Here is a 23,182-nt window from a genome sequence, read left to right as displayed (position 1 = left end):
GGTAGGTAGGTAGGTAGGTAGGTAGGTAGGTAGGTAGATGATAGATAGACAGACGATAGATAAATAGATTAGATAGATAGATAGATAGATAGATAGATAGATAGATAGATAGATAGATAGATAGATAGATAGATAGATAGATAGATAGATAGAGATATACTGTAGATATGTATGTATATGTATATGTATATGTATATGTATATGTATATGTATATGTATATGTATATGTATATGTATATGTATATGTATATGTATATGTATATGTATATGTATATGTATATGTATATGTATATGTATATGTATATGTATATGTATGTTGTTCACTTAATTATAAGACAGTTCAGTTGTACCTTTTCAATGATAAGCTGAAATAACTATGTCTCAACTCTTGCAACTGTTTTACAAACAAGTGAAGTATTTAAATGATATTTCTATTTAAAATACAATTTGTATGACAAATTATCTTAAAAGACAAGCTAACTGAAATGGTAAAATTGGTGTTATGCATTTTCTTCTTTTAATAAATCTAGATTTCAATTACTTCACCTCATTTCAATGCTACTGATCTTAAGTTATGTAAACTGACATATTTACAACTTTAATTCCACACAGCACACTATCCTCTCTAAGAGCTACATATATTTCTTAGCAATATGAAATTCATATTTAAAAAATAATAATCCTGCAAAACATTAAAGAAAAGGAACAAGCTAATTTTCAGGTACAGAAAGTAGAATTGTGAATCCAGAATATTACAGTACTATTCCGATGCCACTAACAAGCCAGTGAATCATATTTTCATGTATAGAAGGCTAAATCATGCATGCTGACGGTTAAAATAGTTTAATGCATTTCATATATCAAGCACAATGGCGAACAACGTAATAGTAAATCTGGCTCATTTTTTTTAAAAAAAAATGCTAGCTCTGCTCACATTCATCAAAATTGCAGACAAATGAATTCTCTTAGACTCACTTTTGTTCCATACTTTCCAGATCTTACTCTGTTCTTCCTCACTGGTATATATTTAGAGCCGAGGTGGCACAGTGGTTAAATGCAGCACTGCAGGCTACTGCTAGATCAGCAGTTCAGCGGTTCAAATCTCACCGGCTCAGGGTTGACTCAGCCTTCCATCCTTCTGAGGTGGGTAAAATGAGGACCCGGATTGTTGGGGGCAATATGCTGACTCTCTGTAAACCGCTTAGAGAGGGCTGAAAGCCCTATGAAGCGGTATATAAGTCTACTGCTATTGCTATTGCTATTTAGATTCTAAATTTGCTGGATCTAAGACAGAGGTCCCCAACCTCTGGGCCACAGCCCAGTACTGGACCACGATATGTCCAGAACTGGTCTGCATAAGCAGCAGCAAGCACCCATGCACATCTCCATTCGTGCAAGCGATGGTGAGTCACATCTGTTCACAAAGCTTCATTTGTGCAAGCAGTGGCTCACCACTCGCACAAATGGAGCTTCACATGAGAGAGAAGTGCACGCACACAAGCTGAGCAGGTAGGTGAAATGAATGGTGGGATCAGACTTTAGAATGTTAATGAAATTTTCCCTATACGGGTAGTCCCCGACATACAACAGCTCATTTAGTGACCATTGAAAGTTATAACAGCACTGAAAAAAGTGAGTTATGACCATTTTCCAAACAACCATTGAAGCACCTCCATAGACACATGGTTAAAAGGTACCTTTGGTGGCCCAAGTCCTTTGCCAAGTTCTGTTTTCAATGGCAGAGAGATATAGGAGGCTGACGCAGCCTAAAATGGAGCTTGGTAGGAGCGCACATTACCCTCCCAAGCTCCATTTTTGCTGGCAAAAGCACCACTGGCTGGTCCTTCTCTATTTCCAGGGAGGCCCCACAGATCCGGGCTCCGGGCCTTGAGTTTAACACCCCTGGTCTATTTTGTCTAGGGTTTCTCTGGTTCTTGCCTTGACCAATTATACCTGTGATGGCAAACCTATGGTACGCATGCCAGAGGTGGCACACAGCATCTTCTCTATGAGCATCTGAGTTGTTATCCCAGTTTAGCTCTGCTGTGCATGTGTGCGTGCCACCCACTGGCCAGCTGCCATGCATGAACAGGGGGCAGGCCGCGTATGGGAGGATGCACGCACATGTGTGGGAAGCCGTGCACATGAGCAGGGGGCAGGACCCATGCACAGGAGGAAGCACGTGCATGCATGGGGGGCACACAGACATTGCATTTTGGGGGTTTGAGTGAATTTGGACACTCAGTTTGGATTATATTTATTCTATATGGACTGGCATCTATATTTTGTCTTCTATTTTCTCTTACAAAATAAATAATGTATTATCACCTGGAGCAGCCTTCTCCAATCTGGTCCCTTCAAGATGTAAAAGATTTTCTGCTTCCAACCTTTGCACCAACCAGGGATTTGGGGTATTGCACTTCAATGTATGTGTAGGGAAAGGCTAGGAAATCTGAATATACAAAGCATTTCTCCAGCTGGGAAAAAGAAAATTCAAACTGAGACTGCAAAGCAATTTCTCACATTAAAGGGAAATGAAAAGTAAATACAGTCTGGACAGATAAACAAAGTGATCCTTATCGAGGGAAGGAAGAAATTTTATCTGCCACGCTTTGGTACTGACAAAATCATTCACAATATAGAAAAGCAGAAATCCACGCTGCTGGCTAACAAACAGAAAAACCATTTTTTGTTTTTTAAAAAAGGGAGGGCTCATTGCATTTTATAGAAAAATTGGATTTATGGAGACAAGGAGGACGAGGAGGAGGCTGAATTTCCAGGAACCTTTCACAACAAATTTGTATATAAGAGAGCAACTTTTCCCCCTCCTCCTCTCCTAGTTTTGGGAAGGTAGATGTCATTTTGAATGGAAGATTTGCACTGAAGGTTCCCCAGATAGCTCAGGGAAAAGAAACAGCTGGGCTCTAGTCTTGGTTTGTTATCTGCTTCAATTCTCCCTTGATTAGACAGCACCACAGGGTGGAACCACAAATGAAATCTTTCCTGCTCCACCTACTCTATGCTCCTAGTCTCAAGGGAATGACATCTGTGCATTGGAGGAAAACAACAAGAACAGCTTGCTGTGGGTGGTCTACCTCTTCCTCTCACCCCCCCCCCCCGCCCCTTCCCAATTGGCTCAGGCAAATGTCTCACTGCAGATTCTCATGACCATCCAAGTAACATAAACTGGAATTATGTTTTTGCATGCGACTTCTAGTGGAAAAATAAAGAAGTTTTTTTGCAGTAATCCCAGCTTGCTAGTGACTGGTCAAGATTTCTTAAGGCTAACAGAAGTCCAATGGCAATTTAAAGGGATCAACCATTGATCTGTAGAACCAAGTAGTGGCTTATAGCATCTGAAGGATCTGAATAAGATGTGTTTTGAAGAACAGACAACCAAGAGGAAGGGTTTCTTGGCTAGAGGAAGGCCACAATCTGTTTTCTACTGGGTCCAGACCATATAATAATGAATTTAAGTTACAGAAAAGCAGAAGCAAGCTGGAAGTGAGGAAAACCTTGGTAAGATAAGTTCCACACTGCAAACAATTAGCTGGAAAGAGATCAAGAGTCCCTGTGCTGTGTTTATTCAAGCAGGAGGACTTTTGTCAGGTCTGTTTTAATTTGGATGCCTTTTTTTTGTATTTGTTTGCTTAGACAGCTCTCTGGGGCAAGTACCTTGTGTAACTTGGATTGCCTTATCCTGCTTTTCTCTCAAGGCAGAATTTTCGTACACCAATCTGCCAGATGGTTAAAGGAGTGGGGAGTTGGTGAAAATGCTAGCATTTTTCTTCTCTTCTTTCTTCTGCAGATCACAAAGTCAATCAAGACAGGTGCATAGCATGACTGAGCATGAAAAGAGAGGCATGATGGAATACCAATTACAGTGTTTATTATCCTGTAGAGAACCAGGTTCAACTCCCTGCCGAGTTGGGACATCTCAACTTAACCCATTTCATTGGGTAATTCCGAGAACATACTGAACTGGGAATATTGTGAACATCTATTCTGGGGGTGGGGATGTGACATTTCAATGAAATACTATTGGTCTAGAATTCTAAAAAACAGCAACATTCTCCTGTGAAGATTTCCTTGAAGAGAAAGAACGTGTTGCCATAAGGCCCTGATGGCAAATCTATGGCATATGTGCCACACGTGACACACAGAGCCCACTCTGTGGTCACATGAGCTGTGCATGCCTTCCGCCAGCCAGATGATTTTGGGATCTTTGCTGAGCATGCATGGGGGCAGGACACACACAGAGATATGTGCGCATGTGTGGGGGTGGGGGGCAGACACCCCAGCGGCCCATTTTTTGGTCCCAGGGAGGGGCCTGCAGAGAGGCCTATTAGGCCCAAAATGGGGCACGTGGGGGGGTCATGCACACATGCATGTGGGGGAAACACAGGGTCTTGCACGTGCATGCACAGGGAGGCGAAGTGTGCCGGGGGTGTTATGCACACATTGCATTATAGGTGCGGGTGCACTCTTTTGGCATTTGATGACAAAAAGGTTAGCAATCACTGCCTTAATACTGTCATCTTCAAATTATGTGTGAACTGACTAGATTATTATTTAAGAAAATGCATTTATCATTCAATCCATTCAGTCTTTGAGGTGGGCCAAGGGCTAATCTTGCTGTACATATGGGATTAGATTGGTATTTATCCTAGGTAACCGCCCAGCCAATAAATAAATTCAACTGTAAACAAGAAATGTTTTTCAGAATAGTCCCGTGTAAGATTGAGATTGTCTTGGCAATGTTTCAGCAAGGTCTCACTCGCCATCTTCAGGCTGGGTTTTGGGCTGCTGTCTTTCTATAAATCTTGGTGGGTGGGTGTGGAGTGCTGGCTTTATTTCAGTAAGTGGAATGATTGGTTGTGGTTGTATCATGATTGGTAGATTGGTGCTGATTGGTGCTGGCTGTGTGTCTATTGTTGTTTTTGTTGTAAAGGTCTGGGTGGTAGGTGGGATTCGTTTGTTGACTAGGGCTTGTTTCCAGTTGTCTGGTAGGCAGGAGGTATCATCACGTTTATTCATGTTGTGGGGGTGTTTCTCTATTTTGATAGCTTCCATAATTATTCTCTTGTTGAAGTGTTCTGTTTTGGAGATTAGCCTGGTTCTTTCAAAATTAATTTCATGTCCTGTAACTTTAAGGTGCTGGAAAAGGGAGGAAGTTTTTTCTTTTTTTCTTACTGCGTTCTTTCTCCGCATTGCAAAACACAAGAACTGAAGATGGTGAGTGAGGCCTCACTGAAACATTGCCAAGACAATCTCAATCTTACACGGGAAAAGACCTGACTACAACAAGGCCAGCATGCATGTGTGTGTGTGTGTGTGTGTGTGTGTGTGTGTATGGATGGATGGATGGATGGAGAGAGAGAGAGAGAGAGAGAGAGAGAGAGAGAGAGAGAGAGAGAGCTTCCTCCCATAATTGGGGCTTACCAGGGGTTGTGACACTATATATATATGTGTGTGTGTGTGTGTGTGTGTGTGTGTGTGTGTGTGTGTGTGTGTGTGTGTGTGTGTGTAAAGTTAGTCTACAAAATTATATAAAAGCTGGTGGCTTTGTGATGGCAAGGGAACCAGAATTATATTTATGGCATTTAATAGTTATCCTTTAAAATAAACAAATTGGTTCACAGGCAGTGCAACTGTGGCCCCACTGTCACAGAATGACAAGCCATCTTATCTACCAAATTGCTCATTAGTTTTGGCAATTTTCACCTGCGCCTGCAGATGATGCATTTCAGCAGGGAATAAACTTCAGTTCCACAGCCCATCGTCTAAAGCAAGTTTCTCAGTCCTTCTCCAAAACATACAGAAATCCATTATACATATAAAAAAGAGCAGTTTTAGCAGACATGGGGGAGAGGGTTTAAGAAGGTGGGGAGAGAGGGAACTCTAGATCATCCAAAACAAAAGGCTACACCCAAAAGTTCAGCGAAGGAAATAATAACAACAGCAACCACCACCAAATATAGAAACTTCAGTGGAAAGCAGGAAGGAAGACATATGATGTTCCACATATCATACGATAAGCAAATGTACAGTATGGGTATATTTGTGTGGTTTCATTATAGGAGATCACAAAGACTTGGTTGCCCAGCATTAATCTCACTTCATTGCAAACATCGAATTCTGCATTATCTACACTACAAAGAATGTATGCTTATATATTTCTGCAGAGGGAGGAGGGGATAGGATTCCAGATGCATATTACTTTCTCAGCTGGAGCTGATACGCCTAACCTTCTCTTTCTAAGGAAGGTGGTTCAATTTATACACAAATACAAAAGGAAAAAGAAAATAAAAGAAAGGGTAACATGGCAACCTGAACAAAAGAAAATGAAAATCTCAGCAACTCATTTAACCTTAGCCTAATATGCCTAGATGTACAGCCGAACAGTGCTTGCACTGTTACCTTGTCAGTGAGTGTGAAAAGCAGGATAAAATGTAAGTTTTACCACCTGAGCTCCTTTGGCCAATAAAATAATCCATTCAATATTTAGAAAAAAGCATATTCAAAGAAAAATAATAATAATAATAAAATTAAAAACACCAAAAAAAGGGAGAGAAAAATCTACAACCACCACCAAACAATTTCAAATGGAATACTGTTTTTCACTTTGCGGAAGGAAAATATTCACCACCAACCCTACAATTAGATGGAAAATTACAATAATTACAGCAATTTTGCATCCCATCTCCAATCTAATTAATAGATATATGATCCTGCCAACATGTAATAATCAGAATCTGAAACTACCCAGATACTAGATGTGTTTTTATGAGCTGAAACAGAAGTGGAATAATATGAAGGTGATTATTTGAAATATGGACAATGCTCCTTGTGTGCCATGTTTCCTAAGTCAAAAAAGGAAATTCAACAAGGATATTATTTTCCATTTTAAAAGCAGATTTAAATCAGGAATTTCAAAGTCAGTTTTCTGTAGCCCTGCTAATAAATATGGTTTCAAATATCAGTACAGTAGAGAATTCTGAAGAAAAGGATATTCTCAAAGGAAGGGATTCTTTTAAATGGTGCAACAAAACACTGCCTTTAATTTACCAGGGTAAATTGCCAAAATATTTCAAACGCTTTTTCTCTAAAGATTGATGCCATACAAATATACCACCTTGCATTTTCCAACTTATGATTTTAAGCAGGCAGCCCAATTTGGAAAATAGCTTTTAGAAGATGAAGAGAAAAACCTTAAAAATAAACACATTCCAGTTCTTGGGGAAAATGTATCAATTCAATTCCTCCAAATGCCTTCCATACAGTATTTACTGAAGGAAAATGAAAGCAATCAAATTAAACTACTATAAAGTGTCAAGAAGGGAATGCAGTGGCTCAGTGGCTAAGATGCTAAGTTTGTCGATTAGAAAGGTCAGCAGTTCAGCAGTTTGAATCCCTAGTGCCACGTAACTGAGTGAGCTTCCAATACTTGTCCAAGCTTCTGCCAACCTAGCAGTTTGAAAGCACGTAGAAATGCAAGTAGAAAAATAGGCACCACCTTTGGTGGGAAGGTAACAGCGTTCCGTGCGCCTTCGGCATTTAGTCATGCCAGCCACATGACCAGGGAGAAGTCTTGGGACAGCGCTGGCTCTTTTGCTTTGAAATGGAGATGAACACCACCCCCTAGAGTCGGGAACGACTAGCACGCATGTGCGAGGGGAACCTTTACCTTAAAGTGACAAGCACATTAAAGCAACTTTCATTTTTGTCTTAGCTCCATCTACAGACTAGAGAATGGCCCTAGCACTGACTGCATGCAGGCTTAAAGGGCACAAATTTTGTTCTTAAGGTTGACCTACAACAGTTCATGTAGTGACCATTCAAAGAATAATGGCACTGAAAGTTTAATGAAAAAAGTGACTTACAACTGTTTTTCAAACTTACGACTAATTACAACATTTCCCATGGTCATGTGATTAAAAATTCAGGCACTTGGCGACTATTTATTATGTTGGCTAAAGTGTCCCCAGGTCACCTGACTTGCAACCTCCTGATAGGTAAAAATAAGATTCATTTTACAACTGTGATTCACTTAACAACTGTGGCAATAACATCATAAAATGGGGCAAAATTCACTTAAGAACTGTCTTACTTAGCCATAGAAAATTTCAGCTCAATTATTAACTCGAGGACTACCTATACTGAGCCTAACTCTTCTCCAATTTCCCTGTTAGAGAAGGTGTATATATCTGCACATTTAGTACTAGAAAAGAAAGTTACATCCTTTGAAATTCTTTACAGTGCCTGAAATCAGGACACAGAAAGCTCCATCCTTCTCAGTCGCTCATCCTATGGTATTTCTGGAGGGTGATGGGGATCTAATAATTGATTTCACTTTCTCACCTCACTGCTTCACGGGGAATTTATCAACTCAACTTGCTCCCACATGATAAGCTGTGAAGGCTTCTGAGCTGACAAGATTATTCCATAACAGAATGTCAGACTCAGATCGCCTGCTAGGTTTCAGAAAGCCACAAGAAAAATGAGCCTACAAGAGCGAAACCCCCATAACTCAAAGATATATTACTCTGCTTCATAAACACTGCAAAAAGAAATGAAGGAAAGATTGGGCAGAAAAAAAGTAATAGAAATTCAGAAATATAGGATGACAACCACAATGGCACTTCAAGTCATTCTTTTGCCTTTGGCCAACTTCTAACATATTGTGAAATAAAGACAAAGCTTGTTTCCCTGGTCTATCAGCATGACATCCGAACAATGAAATATACACTCTGCATGGAATGTAGCAAGAGGAAAATAAATGGACTAATAGAGCAGGCCACTATTTTCCATGGGAGCTCTAGTTATAATAAGCTGCCTTGAGTCGCCATGTGCAGCAATATAAATTTTATAAATAAATAATAACACTTATAGTGTAATGTCCTTGCATTCTCCTTAACTATTGCATGTTCACTCAGGGAGAATAAGCTGGGGAAGTATAAAGGAAGTGTTCCTCCTGACACTATACTATATAGTTAGTCCTCAACTTGTAACATTTCATTTATTCAATGTTCAAAGTTACAACACTGAAAACACGACTTATGGCCATTTTTCACACTTACACCCATTGCAGAATTCCTATGGAAACATGATCAAAATCCAGATGATTGGCAAGTGACTCATATTTATAACAGTTGTGGTATCTCAACTTTCTGACAAGCAAGGTCAATGGGCAAGCCAGATTCACTTAACAACCATGTGACTAACTTAACAACTGCAGGGATTCACTTACCAAGTGAAGCAAGAAACATTGTAGAATGGGTCAAAACTCACTTAACAAATGTCTCACTTAGCAATAGAAATTTTGGGCTCAATTGTGGTCTTAAGTCGAGGATTATCTGTACAGGATTTCATGTTTGAGCAGTGGGTTGGACTAAAAGACCTCCAAGGTCCCTTCCAACTTTGTTATTCTTTTGAGAACAAATCAGTTGACTGGAAATGTTATATGAAGTCAGTACATCAGCAGGTAATGTGCAATTAGAAATTAATAAAGAGAGAATGAAGAAAAAGAGAGGGAGATGGAGGGAGACAGAAAGAAAGGACATCGCAGCCTTCACACCAATGGTACAGCGCAAAGCACTTATTATTTTAAAGCCACTCTTTTCATCTTTTTCATCTTTATTCTTCAGGTCAAAAGTGCAATTCCAGAACTACAAACAAAGAACATTAGTTGCAAATGCTTCTTGCTTGGTTATTTCGGAACTGTAGTTATAAAACATAAATAAGAATGGACGAATTTGTCAGGACTGTTTTTCCGCTCGATTTCTCATTCTTCCTAAGTTCATTTCACATCAATTTTTTTAGGTATATTAGTTAACCTGCATTTTTTCCTGCATCTGTAACAATGTACACCTTTTTATACACAAGTGGCTAATTATAACTGTCCTCAGCTAACTCAGCAATTGAGATTGGAATTTCTGTGGCTAGGTGACCCAGTTGTAATGACTGATGTAAGCCACTTAGCAATAGAAATTCCAGCACTTACAGTTGCTGTTATTTAATGAATCACCGTGGATCATTAAGCAATAATGCCATGCATTTCTAAACTCCTGATAGCTTCCACACTGACTTTGCTTATAAGATAAAGTGACCAGATTTTAAAATTGGTAAAGCGGGACACCATTGGCGGGGGGGGCGGGGGGAGGGAGGGAGGGCGGGGGGGGTGTTCTTGATTAAAAATTTTGCCGCCTGGCACTGCGGCTGAGGTGAAGCCACCAAAGCTCCTGCTGGCACCCCCGCCCATGGCAGCCGCCACTGTGTTGGGTTGCGAGAGTTCATGCAGAGTTCAGCAGCTCTTCTCTGCTGCAAAAATTGGTGTCGGACAGTACGAAACGAGACACCCCGGCTCCTTTCACCATACAACCTGTAAATCGTCAGATACCGATTGATCTAACTAAATTTGCCGCTGGAGTTGCCACCACCCTCACTCCAGAAACACGGCATCCGCCCTTTAAAAGCATCCGTCTGGCTCTCCAGTGAGGGGAAGGATCGTTCCGCTGTGCAACAGGGAAAAACGTCCTGTGCCCTTTGCTAATTACTTTATGTGTGCTTTGAAAAGAGGAGAGCGGGTGAAAAGCAGGACTTTTTTGAAACGCTGCAGGAGGCGGGACAAATTATTAATAATCGGGACTATCCCACCAAAAGCGGGATGTCTGGTCACCTTATTATAAGAAGCCAACAAAGCAGGTTAAAATGGCAATCATAGGACCACAAGAAGCTGCAGTGGACAAAACTCTTGAGGACCAGTTGTAAGTTACCCCCCCCCGCCGCCGCCGCCAATTTAGGGCTGACATAAGTTCAGTCAAGAGAGATGAGGTGGTTCAATGGCAAAGATGTTAAACTTGTCGATCAGAAAGTTCGGCAGTTCGAATCCCTAGTGCCATGTAATGGGGTGAGCTCCCGTTACTTGTCCCAGCTTCTGCCAACCTAGCAATTCGAAAGCATGCAAAAATGCAAGTAGAAAAATAGGAACCACCTTTGGTGGGAAGGTAACAGCGTTCCATGCACCTTCAGCATTTAGTCATGCCGGCCACATGGCCATGGAAGTGTCTTCAGGCAGCCCTCGCTATTCGGCTTTGAAACTGAGATGAGCACCAACCTCGAGAGTTGGAAACAACTAGCACATATGTGCGAGGGGAACCTTTACCTTTATCTAATGTTCAGTCACTGAATGAATGGTTAAACAAGCAACCAGTATATGCATTTTTGTAAACTGTTTTCCTTAATCTGCAATTTAGAACATTTTTCCTGTATCTAGTTAACCATCCATTCATTCCATTTTTTCAAATGCACACATTTTTGCTTGGATTTTTTGGAAATAGTCCTATACAATTCATCAGAGTTCAAAAAAAAAAAAAGAAGAAGAAGCATTCCCAATGTACAGGTAGTTCTCGACTTACAACCATTTGTTTAATGAGTGTTCGAGTTAACAATGGCCCTAAAAATGTGACTTATGACTATTTTTTACACTACTGTTGCAAAATCCCATGGTCATGTGATCAAGATTTTGATACATGGCAGCTGATTCATATTTATAATGGTTGCACTCTTCGGGGGAGGGAGTTCACGTAATCCCCTTTTGTGACCTTATGATGAGTAAAATCAATGGGAAAGCCATATTCACTTAACAACCTTAACAACAAATGCAGTGATTCACTTACTGACTGTGGCAAGAAAAGTCATAAAATGAGGTGAAATTCAATTAACTTATGAGTTAAGAGTCGAGGTGGTGCACTTGTTAGAATGCAGTGCTGCAGGATACTTCTGCTGCCTATTGGCTGCTTGCAATTTGGCAGTTCAAATCTCACCAGGCTCAAGGTTGACTCAGCCTTCCGTCCTTCTGAGGTAGGTAAAGACCCAGATTGTTGGGGGCAATAGACTGACTCTGTAAACTGCTTAGAGAGGGCTGTAAAGTACTATGAAACTGCATATAAGTCTTAGTGCTATTGCTATTAACAACTCTCTCATTTAGCAACAGAACTTTTGGGCTCAATTATGGTTGTAAGTTGAGGACTACCTGTAGCCCTTTAATGGAATGGAGAACAGGAGTTTCATTCACTTTCACGGATCCAACCAAGTTTATTTTTGTTAAAGGATACAGCCACGTTATTAAAAGAAAAGAAAAATGGTCCAAGCTTTTTAGTTGGCTATTTTCAACATTTACTCCATTTCTGCATTTTAATTGGCCTATGATAGGGACACATAATGAATCATCTCCCCAACAGCCACAAGAGTTAACAGAACTTGGCATCTTAGTAAATTAAGATAAAATGTGCAAAGAAATGGAGAGACTTTACTTACTTGTGCGAAGAACTGAAGGCGTGACTTCAATTTCACTTGCTGCTTCGTAAGATGCATTAGTTGTGCCCAGTTCACTACCGAAAATCTCAGGGCTCTGGGTGCCTGTAGAGCTGGCACTGGTGCCATCTCCTCCATGGTTTGGATCTTGCTCGTCAAATATAGCCACAAGCTACAAACAACAAATTAATTTCTAATTAGAAGGGGTGTGATACTACAACTCCATCATCATTATCAGCTACATCAAGCAATGAAGGATATTTTATTAATAGGACTGATCAATTGCATAAAAATATGCCCTACAGAATCACGTTGCTCCTACTCAGTCATGTGAAACCTCTTCATTAGAATTCTTGATTGCTGTGCAAATTGAATATCTGAAGTCATAGGACAACCTCCCCCGTGTGTTCCAAGCCCCTTATAGCCCATTTAAAAAATAAAATCCGGTTACTATTGTTTTAAATAAGACTCATCCTTCACTACATAAGGAATGCTGCTCTTTAGATTGTTCCAGTATTTTTACAACTGATGTTGAATGTACCTATTCTGTATGAGAGGAAATAAAATTATTTAATTAGAAATTAGACACAAATATGTCTTGCCAGATTTGATGTAGGAGACATTTCAGGTCAAATACTTGGTTATAATCTTAAGCCATCATATGTTAAATATATAACCGACATAGCTATACATATAAGAAAAGGTAGAAATGTTATAGACATTTTTAAAAACAATTTATCTCACCTCATTTTCTAAAGACAAGGCGATGACTTTGCCAAAGTTGAAATACAAGCAAAACTATTCAGTACTAGATGGATTATTTACAATACAATGCCTTATTTACCTATTTAATAATAAATCTGCAGGAAAATGCATATAGAACTGCACCTTAACTGTGCTACTTTTTAAGCATAAAATGTGCTATGCATTTGTGTTCAGCATATTCAATTAAATTGAGCAGTGTACTGCTTCTCCTACACTCAGCAATAAAGTTGGATATTGACTTATATACTCAATTCTTCAATGGCATACAGAGAACTGGGGAGGGGGGGGAAATGTAGATCCTTGTGGTTCACTCTTTCCCTGAAAAAAAAAATCCTTGGACTTTTCAGTTACCCTACCCAAAGCTTTATAACTTCATTAATTCTACCTTCCTTTCTCCCCAGCCTCCCCTCCTGACACTGACCCAGGCTAATTATAAATTACTGCTGTTATAGTCATCAAAAAAGAAATATCCTGTAATTATACACAAATGTGTTCCAAAATGAATAAATAATATATGTTTTCAGGAATGGATCCATGCAGATTAGAACTTACTGAAAAGTGATCAAAATGTGACTTCTCAATAGAGGTGCACAAAAGAGTCTTGTCACATTTTAATGTTTAACTGTTGTACACAACTTTTATTTGTTGCAAGACTCCTAGAGGCTTTCCAGAGGGAAATCAAACTCAAAAGGAATTTCCTCCTTATTACAGCAGGGGCAAACTGATTCCTGCAAACTTGGGAGGTCCATCACTGCACATTATTGAAATTCTCAAGGAAAATTTGGAACAATCCTTTATCTGTGATGAGAGGATTCCTGCCCCAAACCGAGGGTTGGACCAGAAGACATCTAACTTCTCCTCCAACTCTTTTGATTCTAGAAACTTAGGAAGACATGGCTTCCAAGCTATGTAATATAAGCTATGTGCCCTCAGTTAATAATCATTTGTTCAGTGACTGACTATTTGAAGTTACAATAGAGGTGCACAAAGGTACCTAAAGTTGTAGCCATTGCAACATCACTGCTGGATTCTGAAAAGAAAGACAAAGGGGAAGCCAAGCAAGAGGTTTCAAATGGCAATCACATGATTTCATGCTCAACAATGGTCCAGGGTTTGCTTAATGGCCCCAACTGCAACTGAGTTGGTATAAGTCATGTAATGTCGTCATTTAAGGCCCTATTGCTCAGCAAAGAATTTTCCGGGTCCAATTATCATTATTAATCAAGGGCTACTTTTATAAATCACTAAGTATTTAAGTGCCTTATCTCATACTTACCTGAATTATATGCATCCCATTTAGTAGTTGCATTTTTCCCAAATGTTAGCATAAGCAAAGTATAATCTGAGCAATTGGTTGTATTTGTGACAAACAGCAAGCTGACTGAGAATGTTAGCTTATTATAACAAGCAGCCCTGCTGCGACATGATTCCCAAATTGCTTCATATAGACCACAAGTGATAATACTATCAAGAAATTATAGTCACAAAATGTCTATTTGTCTATGTCACAACTCAATCTCACAGCTATTCCAGCAGAGAATCTAATAAATGGAGGAATTTCTAGGCGTTCAACTTTCTCAAAATAAGGGATTCTCCCAGAATCTTAAGAGTTACAGATATTGGATTTGTCAGCAAGCACAGTGCTAGAAGCTCACATATAAATTTGCACTGCAATGTTTTATCCGAAAAGTGTAAAGCCAGATGGTAGTAGAGGTGGCGGTTGGCTCTGCACTGAAAGCTGTGAACCTAATCCACAAGAAAAGTGCGACCAAATATCTATAACAGTATTTTAATGCAGCCTGAAAATATCAGCTCATTAACCAATTCCCAAGAGAGATATTCCTTCCCTTGTATGCGATCAGGCTTCATACAAAAAAGCATAAGGAACAGCACTAATAAAATCATACATTCCTAAAACCATAGCATAATTGAGGGTTATTTCATTCTGCATTAACACTGTGAGTCAGTCACCCAGAGGTTCCGGAAATGGTGGGTGGGTGAGTGAGTGAGTGAGTGAGTGAGTGAGTGAGTGAGTGAGTGAGTGAATGAATGAATGAATGAATGAATGAATGAATAAATAAATAAATAAATGAATGAATAAATAAATAAATAAATAAATAAATAAATAAAATAGATTCCTGTAATTGGGAGTTTATTTGTATAGGATGTAAGCCTTTTGAATGTGTTCTTGCTACCACATCACATAAAACAGGTAAATATTGCAATGCTAGTTAACTGGTAATTCCTAAAATCTGTGACAAATTATAGATTTGGGTTTAATATCTTATGATTGCTGTAGTAATATAAGAAATAAAAACACATGTAGAATTACAGATAGTGCCAAAGCAACGTAGTTTAAATCATGGTCTTTTGTTAACTAATCATAGGTGGTATCAGTGGTGGGTTTCAAAATTTTTTAGAACCTCTTCTGTAGGTGTGGCTTGCTTTGTGGGAGTGGCTTGCCGGCCATGTGACTGGGTGGACGTGGCCAACTTATAAAATGTGGTGAAACTCACTTAACAACACTCTTGCTTAGCAACCAAAATGTTGGCTCAGAAACTCTGGCATTTGAAGCACGCAAGTCTTAAAGCTGTCAAGTTACAAGACCCTTGCATCCCTAACCCTTTAGGAAAAAAACCCCAGGGGTGTTCAAACTTGGCAGCTTTAAGACTTGTGGACTTCAACTCCCAGAATTCCTCCTCTCATTCTTCATCTTGATGATGTGCAGACGGGCGGGGGGAGGGAGCTGGAACCGGTTCTAAATGGTACTGTAGATTTGTGGAACCTCTTCTATAGAAGAAGTTAGAACTGGCAGGAACCCAGCCCTGGCTAGCTAGGCATCTGACATTATGTCTACATATACCCTGTGACCTGATGGCCAAATATTCAATATATATTCCTGAAAACAGGAAAACGTTATATTTCAGTAATCTGCGCAAAAGTGTTGGTTGTTAGAGAAGTTCATGGTGAATATATAAATGTCAGAAGAAAGGACATGCTGATTACCTTAATGTTTGAAAAAAAGAGAAATATCACAGAATCGCTTCCATGGCAATTCCACATTTGACAATCATTTGCCATTTTAATGTGCTAAGTAGAAAGAGCAGAAAATTGTGTGCTTTCCTTGTGTAGGATGACATCCCATCTCCATTTCTAAAATTCAACCTCATTCTCCATCTCAAATTGATATATTTTAGGGAAATTAATGGCCGAGCTACCAAAGTAACTTGAAAGAGTAATGAAGATGGTAATCATGATTTTCCTTGATGAATAGATAATTTTAACTATCTAGATAAAATATTATGGGAAAAATATGAAAGGAATGGAAGAAAAACAGAATCCTGTGACTTAATCAGTCAATCTGATCAAATGAAATTACCTGGTAGACAAGAAAGTGATACAGAAAACATCCAATAAACTTTTTTCTCAAAGAAACAGATTGCTTAAACTACAATTCTACATGTTTTTGTGGTTACATGAAGTCAAAAATATCATTGTAGATATTTGGTAGCCCCTTTTTGTTGCATATTTAACAAAATAAGAGAGATAGAAGGGATCTTAGAGGATTCCTAGTGCAATCTCCCACGCAAGCAAGAGACCCTATACCCATGATGGCAAACCTTTTTGTTGTTACGTGCCAAAAATATAATGCAAAATCCCGCACCCATAATGCAATGTGTCCACAAACACACACACCCCCCGCATGCAACCTGCCTCCCATGCATGGATGTGTGACTCCCTATGCTCCCCCAGCCCCCATGCATGCACCCCGCCCCCCCATTGCCCATTTTTTACTTCCATATTGGTTCAGATGGCCTTCCAGACCCAAAAAGCAGTGAGGGGGTCCCCCCATGCCCCGTTTGGGGCCTGGAAGGCCTCCTGCACCAACCTAGAAGCCAAAACAGGGCACTGTAAAAGGCCCCAAAATGCAATGCAAGCGCCCCACACACATGCACCCGAGCACATGCGTGTGTGCATCCCTACATGCATACACACACACCGCAGTTGTATGGCAGAAACCCAAGACCAGTGGCTAACAGGAGGCACACGCACAATGGCTGGTGTGCCTGCAGAAAGGGCTCTACATGCCACCTGTAGTAGGTGTGCCATAGGTTAACCATCACTGCCCTATATCATTAGAGATACAGTAAATGGCTGTCCAATCTCTTCTTAAAACTTCCAGTATTGGAACATCTGCTTCTTTTTGAGACAAGCTATTCCACTGATTTAATTGTTCTATCAGGAAATTTCTCCTTAGTTCTAGGTAGATTCTCTCCTTGATTAATTTCCATCCATTGCTTCTTCTCCTGCCTTCAGGTGCTTTGGAGAATAGTCTTACTCCCTCCAGTCCCCTAATCATCTTTGTTGTTCTTCTCTGCTTTACAGTTTTCTGCAAAGCCAATCCTCACCTCTACTACCATTTCATTTCGTAATTATTTAATCAAAACACCATGGTGCAAATTTATATGCAAGTTTTTAGCACTGTGAAGATTGACTTTAAACTCAATGTAAATCGTTCTAAACTTGACTGTAAAAAATATGATTACTGTAAAAGAGTTGTCAAAGACTGGAATGCCCTACCTGATTCAGTTGTCTCAGCTACCCATTTTCATTTTCAGTCACAAATTGACTTCCGTGGACCTTACTTCATACTTAAGTGGTCAGTAGAGGGGATGTGCATAACTGCACTAATGTGTCTATCGTCCCTGTCATGGTATTTTTATTCTCTTGTTCTCATTTTTGTTTGACAAATTCCAATAAATAAATAAAAATAAATTATAGTTGAGAAATAGAGATTCTGACATAGTGTAGGCAATATCTGATTTATATTACTTGCCTGATGAGGTCAATTGAACAGATGAAATTTATTCCCCTAACGTTGGTCTTATTATATCAGTTCCTTTTCTGGCAGCCAAGAACTTTTTATAACTCACTGGTAGGTCTCAAGATCATCATCTGAACCTCAAATATAGGGTTGGAAAGCTAAAGGGATTCTTAAGACTAATTAACTGCGCAGCAAAAAAAAAAAAATTGGCACAGGCTCACCAGAAAAAAATTGTATCATGCGGTCCAGACCGATAATATAGACAAGCCAACTTTATAATCACATTGTTCTCCAAGGAACACTTACTATGACTTAATATCTAGAAATAAGTCATCAGTAAAGCAATGATTTTGTTATTATGTTTAAGTACTGATCTGCAACCCTGGGCCCCTGAAGAGGGAAAACTGGATTCAAAAGTACCAACCTAATAATAGAAGTGTTTGCAACTAAAATCAGTGTCACTTAAATATGTACTAAAATTTAGGAACTGATTTAGATAAAACAAAGACACATGCAAAAACAAATGCAGAATAATCGTGTGTCAAATAATCTTCCATTTGTTTTTGGACAGCACAAAGTAATTATCTAGAATGTAAAAGATAAAAATAATTGTTCAGCAGAATGAACAATTATGTTTTTGATTTTAAAAAAAGAACCACATTTGTTGAGTCTGTGAACTGTGACTGATTGATCAACAGATCCACTACTAGTCTTTCCCAAATATGTCACAATTTCCTAGTAATAACTATTCCCTATCATGGTTTCCTTTGCTTTAAGAAAATATTATATGTGTGTGTGTTCACTGCACATACAACACACATTTCTTGCCAGAGTTACGTGAATCTCACTTAACATCTGTTAGCAATGGAAATTTTAGGCTTTTATTGTGATCATAAGTCAAGACTACCTTTATTCACCAAAGTTGACAGAGAAACTTGGTAAGAAAGACAAGGTTACCATTCACTGAAAAATAGTTCATTGATATTTAGGAGAACTATATGTTACATTGAACTTTCTCCCTTCTTAGAGCTCAGCCTGATAACCATTAGATATGGTGGGGCTATGTATCCAACATAGATATGATATGAATTCTGAGAGCTGTAGAAACATCAGATACAAAGACAACAGGTTGGGATAAAAGTCAATGTATTTCACATCCAAAAAGCTGCATCTCCTGAGTATTTGCTTAATTACTCTGTCATCATTTGTTTCCTGTTACTTTAATTTTGTAGTGATTCAGCTTTATTGGCAAACACTAACTTTCAACCCAACATTAAAAAAATCATTCAAAGAAAGCTTTGCCAATATTTTTATATATAATTTTTATTAAGAACTTTGATTAATAGTAGTATTTAATACAAACAGAATTTACAAAAAAGGAATAAAAAGGATGATAAAAAAAGAAAAAGAGGAAAGTAACAATATAATAAAGAAAGAAAAATATATACGGAAGTGATTTCCAACCTTCATCACAAGTATAAAAACATTTAGTAACACTTCAAACTCTCTCAAGTTTAAAACATTTATATTCATCCCATATCCCATTTTAAATTTTCAAATATCAGCTAGTTTCTTTTGTAGATCCAGTGAAATATTCCCTTGGCGTATGGGTTGTAAATTCAAGTTCAATACCATCTCTAACTTGTCAGATTAAATTTGTTTTACATCTGACATTTCTTCTATACTATTTTTGGACATTGTCTATCATTACTGACATAGTTGATATGTCTACTATTGTGGCTACTATTTTTTTATTCCATTCTTCAAAAGTCTCATTTAGTATTTTGACAACCATCATAACATGCACCATCTTGCAAACCAGCATATTTCCTCTATCTAAAATCAATGGTGGGTTGCCATTTTTTTTACTACTGGTTCACACATGTGTGTGATGCTTCTGCACATGTGCAGAAGCATACAGGCAGGTGGGCAGAGCCCCCACCACAGAGGTGGGTTCCTACCAGTTCGCACCTATTTGATAGAACCGGTTCGTCAAATCTACCGAACCGGTTAGAAGAGGTTCCACCAGTGGACCCGGAAAGCGGGCCACACCTACAGAAAAGGCTTCAAATTTTTTTGAAACCCATCACTGGTCCTTGGATATGATTATTCTACACTATCTTGCTCATATTTATAAAACTCAGTGCCTCTGTGAAAGGTAAGGATGACTACTGCGTTTGAGGTGCAATCAGAACATTGCATATGTTGAAGTTGTTTTAACACAAACTGAAGATGCCTTTTAAAAACCAAGTTTACATCATATTCTTATGCATGCCAGTACTGTGTGTGAGATAATTTAAAGTAGTTCTGACAAGTGTTGTCGGCATCGTCATATCCGGTCACATGGGCAGCAAGCCACTCCCATCCGATCACATGGGCGGCAAGCCGCTCCCACAAAGGAGGCCACACCCACAGAGTAGGTTCGAACAATTTTTGAAACCCACCACTGCCCCACCACCACCACCACTACTACCGGATCCAGGCCAAACCAGAAGCAACTCACCTCTGCCTAAAATATTTAGTCCCCCTTAATGTCTAGTACATGAATTCATGGAATTATTTATGTTATGTCTTATAAAAGCCAAAACAGGATCTATTTCCCATAAAAAATATGTTTATAGTTTATAATTAATTCCAAATCCATAAGATTCAATATTCCAATTTTATCTGGAACCTCAGTCGGTTTATAACTTCCTAAGATCAAAATCTTATTTAGCTTTTGGCTGTTTATTTCAGATTCTCTATATTCTCAGCTTTAGGATTAAATTTTTCTTTCATTCAGGATTAAAGGCAGAGTCACCCACTGAGTCATTCCAAAAATCTCTTAATAGCTTAGAAGTAGTTAATGAACAATTTCCAAGAGTGATTAGAAGGAGAAGTTTGCAAACCTAAAGTCCTTTAAAAGTCTCTGCTCTGGTTGTGAACAAGACGGCTAATCCCATCATCTCACCATACTCAAACTCCTGTAAAACTGCTGTCCTGCAGTCTTCCTCAAAGAAAGCATATATGGGTGATCTCTGTTCACTCCTTATCCAAAGAAATTCAAGAACCAATCTTTTCACCAGTTTCTCGGTTTTTCCTGTGGTTATTGGCACAGTGGTCGTACATTACATCAGTGGGGGGGGGGGACAGACCATCCCGCAGCCGCCACTTCCTGTTTGCCCGAACCGGAGAGAATAGGCTGAATACCAGACCATCTCTCCTTCACATTCAGTTTGCTATTCCTCCTCCAGAAAAACCTCAAGCCCCTCTTTCCCCCAAGTCATACATATATGGATGTGAAAGGGATGCATGATATATGGTTTTCTTCTCACACTGATATTAAGCATTTAAAATCTCTCCTTGTAACTGCAATAATTTCCATACAGATTAGCAGACAGACTTGATCTGTAATATACCCATGTCTCTAAATTGCCTCTGGTTTTCTCTCAATATTCCAACCCACTAGCTGAAGTATGATTCACTAGTGGTGTGTTCCCAGGAAATTAGTATTCCTTATTTCAAGTCCTCTTTTGATCTTCTATATCACAGTTGTTATTTACAAGTGCCAACAGCACAAACATTCCTTATTAAAAAAAATCAATTCCATTGAAAAGCACTTTGAGAAGTCATATTTTTGTATACCCTTTGGAAATAAAACAAAAAAAAAAGAGCTTTACTCAAGTTATAAGGTAAACAACTGAATGCTCTGATTTTACAGTAATGTTTTGGCACACTTGAGTTACTCTGTAAAAGTAGATTAGCAATGTCATAAGACACTAACTAATTTCATAAAATAATCCAAGAAGTGGAAGAATTTCACAGGATACTGACAATAAACGAAACAGATGTAACATCTTATTGAAAGAGACTTTAGAACCGTTTTTCCTAACCTTGCACTTTCCGGATAAACATGAAATTGTGCTCTTCAAATTTAACAAAATTGTGACAAACTGGGTGTGGCCAATTATAAAGGCTCAACAAATTAGAACTTTAAATATGAAAAGAGGATTAAGTGATTGAATGCATTCCTGATACCATCTGAAATGCGGAGAAATATCATTTCTCTGATTTTGTTGTATTTATTTTTACTGATATTAAACCAGATTTAGCTTTCATTCTGATCCCATCTGCTACCTTTAGAGCATAGTGCCTAGAAAGAAGGTGTACTAAGAAATGACAGTGATATAAAAATGAAATGAAAAATATATGTCCTTTTGGAATAAATTCCTGAAATCACATCAGCTCGAGTTTTGATGACAGAGATTAATTTATGCTGATATAGGATGATCTTGTCTATATATACTAAAATGAAATTTAGTGATTTTAAGGCAGGAACCTTATAAACACCTGCCTGTAAATAGGTTAATGTGAATTCAGTGGGAATGATTTCTATGTGGGCATAGAAATAAAAACACCCTTCATTCCTCTGGGCACAGAAAAAGAACATCAAATAACTTGTCACCCAATGCAAATATAAAGGATAAAAATTCAGCAGTTTCTTTGGTAAAAAGAAATAAGCTAATTTCATGCCTCACCCCCAAGATATAGTATTATACAGCCTTTTTGGTTCAAATATAGGCCTGCCAGTAGCTTAATTTTTCCTCAACGCAACCATCTTGGACAGATCATTATTATATCCCATTTTACAGTTATAGCTGAGCAGTATAAATAATCAGGAGAGCTACAGTGTCAACAAAATTATCCAGGCAGAAATCCAACTGTACCCATGAACTTCCTTGGCTTATTTTAGTCCCTTGATACTAGTAAAGCACTTGGCTGGTGGCATTCAGATCACCAGCTCACTGCTAGAAACAGTTGAGAAACAATTCAATGCCTAACAATCAGTGGAATATTTCCAAGTCTAATTTAATTAAGGGGTGTCTGATAGGCTTAAGCTCCAGATTGTAACTACAGGAACAGGAAAATTTTGGCGACAGGACAGGACTATGACAAACAAAACTAGACCAGAAGGTTTGTTTTTTTTACTCTTTGCCAATCAAAATGCTGCAGTGTCATATCTAACCCAATACCACATTATAATAGGGGTGTGTCTATGGGTGCGGGTGGGTGTAAGAGGGAGGGAGGAAGAGATGGCATGGCATTTTTCCTATTGAACCATGCATTTATTTATATCCCACCTTATTTTTTCAAATAAACAACTCAAGGTGACTAACATATAACATATCTTCCTCCTATTTTAAACAAAACAACCCTGTGAGGTGAATTGGCTGAGACAAAGTGACTGATCCAAAGTCATCCAGTTGGTTTTCATGCCTCTTGGTTTCTAGCCTGGTG

General features: G+C 38.8%; 1 protein-coding gene across 3 annotated transcripts in view; it reads right to left on the bottom strand.

Moving 5' to 3' along the window:
* Nucleotides 1-23,182, bottom strand: part of PARD3 (par-3 family cell polarity regulator) — a 602,045-nt gene that overhangs the window by 354,501 nt on the left and 224,362 nt on the right. For all 3 annotated transcript variants that reach the window (XM_087712541.1, XM_087712540.1, XM_087712538.1), the window contains exon 3: nt 12,319-12,487. In XM_087712541.1, coding sequence (XP_087568667.1) covers nt 12,319-12,487 — 169 coding nt within the window. The remainder of the gene's footprint in view (nt 1-12,318; nt 12,488-23,182) is intronic.

This window comes from Thamnophis sirtalis, unplaced genomic scaffold, assembly GCF_051295495.1.
Source record: "Thamnophis sirtalis isolate CommonGarterSnake01/CBP01778 unplaced genomic scaffold, rThaSir2_p1.2 scaffold_4, whole genome shotgun sequence".
Taxonomy (NCBI): domain Eukaryota; kingdom Metazoa; phylum Chordata; class Lepidosauria; order Squamata; family Natricidae; genus Thamnophis; species Thamnophis sirtalis.
This window is presented reverse-complemented; position numbering and strand designations above follow the sequence as displayed.